This window comes from Triticum aestivum, chromosome 2A (genome assembly GCF_018294505.1).
Source record: "Triticum aestivum cultivar Chinese Spring chromosome 2A, IWGSC CS RefSeq v2.1, whole genome shotgun sequence".
Lineage (NCBI taxonomy): Eukaryota > Viridiplantae > Streptophyta > Magnoliopsida > Poales > Poaceae > Triticum > Triticum aestivum.
Window position 1 is genome coordinate 751,672,739 of NC_057797.1, and position 5,528 is coordinate 751,678,266.

Sequence of the window (5,528 nt, forward strand, 5' to 3'; positions counted from 1 at the left end):
ATCGTACGCACGCGCGCGCGCGCCCACGTTCCAGGCGGCCGGCGACGACGGCGCTCGCATCCCGGTCCTGCTCGCCGCAGCCGGCGTACACCCCGGGCGCGCGCTCGCCTCCGTCCCGGTGCGGCATCATGCCGGGAGGAGGCCCCTTCTTCCCGGGCTTCGGCGTGGGCGACGAGCGCTGCAGCCGGCCGTATGGCGGGCACCACGAGGAGTGCACATCGCAGGATCACACTCCGTCGGCCCCTCCGCCGTCGCCGGATTACGCTGCGTCGGGCCCTCCGCCGTCGCCCGACTGCACTCCCTCGTGCCCTCCGCCGTCGCCGGATTACACTTCGCCGGGCCCTCCGCCGTCGCCGGATTACGCTGCCTCGGGCCCTCCGCCGTCGCCCGATCACCCTCCCTCGTGCCCTCCGCCGTCGCCGGATTACACTTGGTCGGACCCTGCTGCTCGGTTCGCTTCCCCGGCGACGCCTTCGCCGCGCCCCGCGTCCCCAGACCCAGAGTACACGCCGTCAGAGCACGCCGCTGCATCACCTTACTACACTTGGTCGACTCCTCCTCGGCAAGCTTCTTCTCCGGATTACACGCGCACTACGCCGTCTCCGCCGCCCTGGTGCTGCTGTGCGGCGCCAAGTTGTGCGCGCCGGCGCCGCCGTATCACACACCGCCGCCTCCTTCCGGCGGCGCCGCGTCGCCGGACTACACGCCCAGCATGCTGCCTCTGTTGCCCATGATGCGAGATTGTTCCCTGCTATTGCTTCCTGTTTTTCATGGCCGGAGCCCTTTGTTTCTGATGGATGCAAATTGTAATTGCCTACGTGATTTGAAGAAAGTCACCCTGGCACTGTAAAGGCAATAGGGATGCATAATAATGTAGTAGCACAAATAAATCTGTGTGACTTGCACACAAAATTCAAGTGAACATCTATCAAAAAATCCAACTGAACAAAAGATAAGATGAACCCTTTCCGTGTAAAGCAAGCGGCATTGCGGAAATGATACTCACATACATTAAAAAATTCACAATTATTAATATAGACCTTTATTTGGTTGTGCACATAGCCAACTGAAAGTTTTAACACACACGCACAACATTCTTCTCGTTTTCATCAGAATATTTCTGCGCACATAGCAAGCCTGAGAAGGAAGCTCATCTTCTCTTGGAAAATGCATACTTTGTTCGATTGTTCCTTATCAACTTCTTTCACATATTGCAGCATTTGCTTGGTTTCATTTGGCAAGCATTGTGTTTCAACCAAAGTAGCTGCTTTCCCGCATACTGGTACTTTCACCAAGTATCCATCGGTGGCCTCCAGATTGCATAACTTTTTATCTAAAAATTGTCTTCACGATAACCACACAGCGCCCTAGAATCCCAACAGCAGTACAGCACTGACCCTTCTCGCTCTGTTCATCTTCCCTTTGATAGCTCTAGCTGGAGCAGAAAAAAGAAAAAACATAGACAATGAATTAAGGTAAATATTTTTTACCGAAGAGATCAAGGCATCTGCAATGTACTTTCACAGTCAGCAGTTCCAGGGAGAAGCACAAAACATGCTTAATAGCCCTGAAGTAAAATCAGATTACTAACTGAAGTGCACTAGCGCAGGAAACTGCTTTTAGATGAGAACACAGTTCAATTCTGTTTACCAGTCTGCAGCCCATGAATACAGCACAATTACACTCCTAAAAAAATAGCGCTACTGTTGAGAGAGCCGGTACTGAAAGTAACCAGGATTTCATTGGTGACAATTGCCAAGTACTTTGCCACAAACTTGGATACTCTGAATAGGCCTGAATATGTGATGTGTAACACATATCCAAACTTTCCAGACCAGAGTTACGCTTTCTTCATCACAAAAAAAGGGGGACACTCATATGACCCTCAGACCTCAGGCTTGTTATTTTAATTTTGGACGTGGCATCATCAAACAGCAGCAATAACAGAAGGGATGAATTATCTGCATTTTCAGTAAAGGCTGGTGGCGGCAATATCATTGTGTCAGCTACTCCCTCTGTTCCAAAATAGATGACCCAACTTTGTACTAAAGTTAGTACAAAGTTGAGTCATCTATTTTGGAACGGAGGGAGTATGAGTGAATACCACCTTGTTTTTCAGTACGAAGTTTCAAGTATACTGTATCAATGGTCAGCCGAAATTCTCAGAAGGCTGGTACTTTACCCGAAGCAATTTTATGTGCTCCCTTAATTTCTCTTTCCCTGAGAAGGGAGATACAATTGACAAAATCGTCGAAACATCAAGTGACAGCTGTTTTTGCATCAAGTTTAGCCAGATAAGTTGCAGCCTCTACAACTGCACCTTTTTCCAGCAACACCCTGACCGCTTGATTTAGGGACTAATGTTTTGATCCTGTCCCTTCAAAAACAATGGACGGCCCACATTTTCCTGAAATCTAGAAGCATACAAGATCTCTCGTCAGCGAGACTCATGTGCCAAGCAATTTTGTTTCCCTTTGATTGCTCATAACTGGAAGAGCTTCAAGTTTTTTGGCTCCAGAACACTGTCAAAATTCCTCCTGCTGGTGTGGAGCCTTTTCAGAACATGGTCTAGAGCACTATGCGATACCTCGGTGTAGCCTATGGCATGTCTTCTCACTTCCAGTAAATCTTTGGCACTTCTTGATGTCTACGCACCACTGAGAACAAACATCGGTGGCTCAGGCAAACAGCGTCTGAAACTTTACTCTTCTCTTGATGCTGCCAGATCTTTCATACCCAATGCCTATCTTACTATGCACCAGCTTGACAGCTAGATCAGTATTCCCCGCTTTCCTGAGTGCGTTGATCATCATTGTTCGAACCCTGCCAGGTATCTCACGGCCCTTTCCCACGATGCCATCTGCCAATTTGCAGGCCTGCTTGAATCTCCCGGCCCTGCACAGAGCATTGATCATGTCCTCGTGTGCCGTCTCAGGAATCACACCCATTGGAGCCAGTTCATCCAATATCCTGCATGCTCGGCTGTATTTGCCAGAAAGACATAGCCCGTTGGCAAGGGCCCTGAAAGCTGCAGCTGTGGGAGTGATCCCCTTGTCGATCATCCCATCCCACAACTTCAGCGCCTCCTCATTCTTGTGTTCCTTGAACAAACCATCGATCAGTATGGTATACGTGTAAACAGTCTGATCGCAGCCATCATCTTCCATTCTCTTGTACAAGGCACAAGCATCATCCGTCCTTCCTGCTTTAGCTAACCCATCAATCAGCACGTTGTAGCAATATGAGTCCGGCACAAAACCTTTAACTTTCATCTCCTTGAAGAGCTCCTGTGCTTGGTCGACCATTCCAGCTTTCCCAAAGCCATCAATCAGGCTTGTATAGAAGATAGGGTTCACTGCAATACCATTCTCCTCACAGCTCCTGAAACATGAAATGGCCTCATCCAGCCTCCCGAACCGGCACAAGCAGTTAACAATCACTCCATACGTGACGGCGTCGAGCTCAAGCCCGCTACTCTTCATCCTCTCAAAGAGTGACATTGCCTCGGTCTCCCTCCCAAATTTGCCCATTGAATCGATGAGCGAAGTGTACATTGCTGCTTTGGCTGGGCAACCACGCTTGAGCATTCTCTCAAACACGGCCATTCCCTCAAACGGCTTCCCGTCCTTGCAGAGCGCGCCGATCACCAGCACATACGCATGCTGCGGAATGTCCTTCCCCATTCCCCTCTCTTCCATCTCTTGGAACAACGCTACACACTGTGAAAACGTGCCCTCGCTGTAATGGCACTGCATCAGCGTGAGGTACGTTATCTTGTCGGGGGAGAGCTCCGCCTGATCCCTCATGTGATCGAGCCGTGCCATCGCATCCTGCACCCTCCCGGCGCGGCAGTACCCCTTGATGAGAATGTTGTAGGAGACCACGTCAGGGCGAACCGGGTCTTCCGTGGACATTGCGTCGAACACGTTGACGGCGGTGTCAAGGAGGCCCGCGTTGACGAGGCCGTCGAGGAGGCAGTTGTAGGTGACCCTGGAGGGCTCGACGCCGGCGAGGCGCATGCCGTTCCACGCCCACAGCAGCTCGTCGGCGAGGCCGAGGGCCGCGAGGCTGCGGACGAGCGAGGCGGCCGACGGCGGCGTGAGGTGCCCCAGCAGGCCGTCCCCGTCCCCGCGGGCGCGCAGCTCGGCGACGAGCCGCCGCGCGTGGCCGGCGGCGTCTGGGGTGGCCTCCCTGGCGCGCGCGAAGGAGTGGAGCAGCGAGACGTAGCAGCCGAGGAGGTGCTGCGGGTGGGCGGCGAGGTCGTCGGCGCCGCCGGGCAGGGCGCGGAAGAAGCGGAGCGACGGGAGCGGGTGCGGGAGCAGCTGCGGGGAGCGCAGCGCGGCGGCGACGAAGGCCGGGGAGAGGCGCAGGAGGAAGGTGCGGCAGAAGGCGCGCAGGTCGGCGGCAAGCGTGGCCGGCGGCGCGCGCAGGACCAGGGAGACGACGCGCGGCAGCCACGGCGACGGGGTGGGTGTCGCGACCGAGGCGGCCGTGTACGGGCTCGGGTCGGCGAGGTCCGTGTACGGCTCGATCCACTCCGGCGGAGGGTGGCCGGCGCCGTGGGGGGCCGACGGCCGCCGGCCGCGCGGGACGCTGCAGAACCTACGCATCTCGCGGGGTGAGGAGCGGCAGAGGTGTTGGACGAAAGGGCGTTCTTCAGGCTGGCTGGTTCTGTTGTGCCACTGCCTGCGTGTGTATACATAGCACTGCTCTGCTTTTGTCACGCTCACTTCTTCTGACAGAATTTCTCAACGGAAGGGAAAAAACTCTGCTGCTGGATCGATAAAAAAAAGTTTCTAAGATTCATGGATAATATGGGACAACAAGTACTAATATTTAGACGTATTTCAATGCTCGATACACCTGTTTGAACAACAAGTGATATGGGACGAAGAGAGTACGTTCTGAGATTCGAATGATCCAGAAAAAAAGTATGCCCGCGGCTTGAGTGCAATCGACAAAAAAAAAATGGCAATGAAGCATCATCTACTACTCCCTCCGTTCCTAAATACTCCCTCCGTTCCAAAATAGATGACTCAACTTTATACTAACTTTAATACAAAGTTGGGTCATCTATTTTGGAACGGAGGGAGTATAAGTCTTTTAGACATTTTAAATGGACTACAACATACAGATGTATGTAGACATATTTTAGAGTGTAGATTCACTTATTTTGCTTCGTATGTAGTCACTTGTTGAAATCTCTAGAAAGACTTATATTTAGGAACGGAAGAAGTATCATGCATGGGAGTGTTACAGATGGTCATCCGGCGCGATGATGCAATCGTGAAGCTACACTACTGATTACTCAAGTCTGAACTCCTTGTATGCCGACATTGCCGAGAGAGTTGCGTTGTGAAACTCTTCGCACACAGTGTATTGCCGGCCTCGATGGGCTTATATGGTTACAACGGAAGTACAGAGGGGGGAGGAGAGTACAAACTGCAGTCCCTGCATGAGAGGACGCACAAGGCGCATGACCTGGACTAGGTAGCGCACGACCTGCACTAGGTTGTTGGAGACGTGCG

The 5,528-nt window shown here is 52.7% G+C and overlaps 1 protein-coding gene across 1 annotated transcript; it reads right to left on the minus strand.

Annotated features, from left to right (window-relative positions):
- Nucleotides 1-1,052: 1,052 nt before the first annotated feature.
- Nucleotides 1,053-4,685, minus strand: LOC123190883 (pentatricopeptide repeat-containing protein At1g03560, mitochondrial). The gene is made up of 2 exons (XM_044603609.1): nt 2,183-4,685; nt 1,053-1,435 (listed from the first exon to the last, which is right to left on the minus strand). Exon 1 carries the CDS (start codon nt 4,608-4,610, stop codon nt 2,679-2,681), a length of 1,932 nt encoding a protein of 643 aa, XP_044459544.1. The 5' UTR covers nt 4,611-4,685; the 3' UTR covers nt 1,053-1,435; nt 2,183-2,678.
- Nucleotides 4,686-5,528: the final 843 nt, after the last annotated feature.

Bases quoted from the DNA above. Each gene is read 5' to 3' on its own strand.
- LOC123190883 (XM_044603609.1), bottom strand. From the start codon at position 4,610: ATGCGTAGGTTCTGCAGCGTCCCGCGCGGCCGGCGGCCGTCGGCCCCC.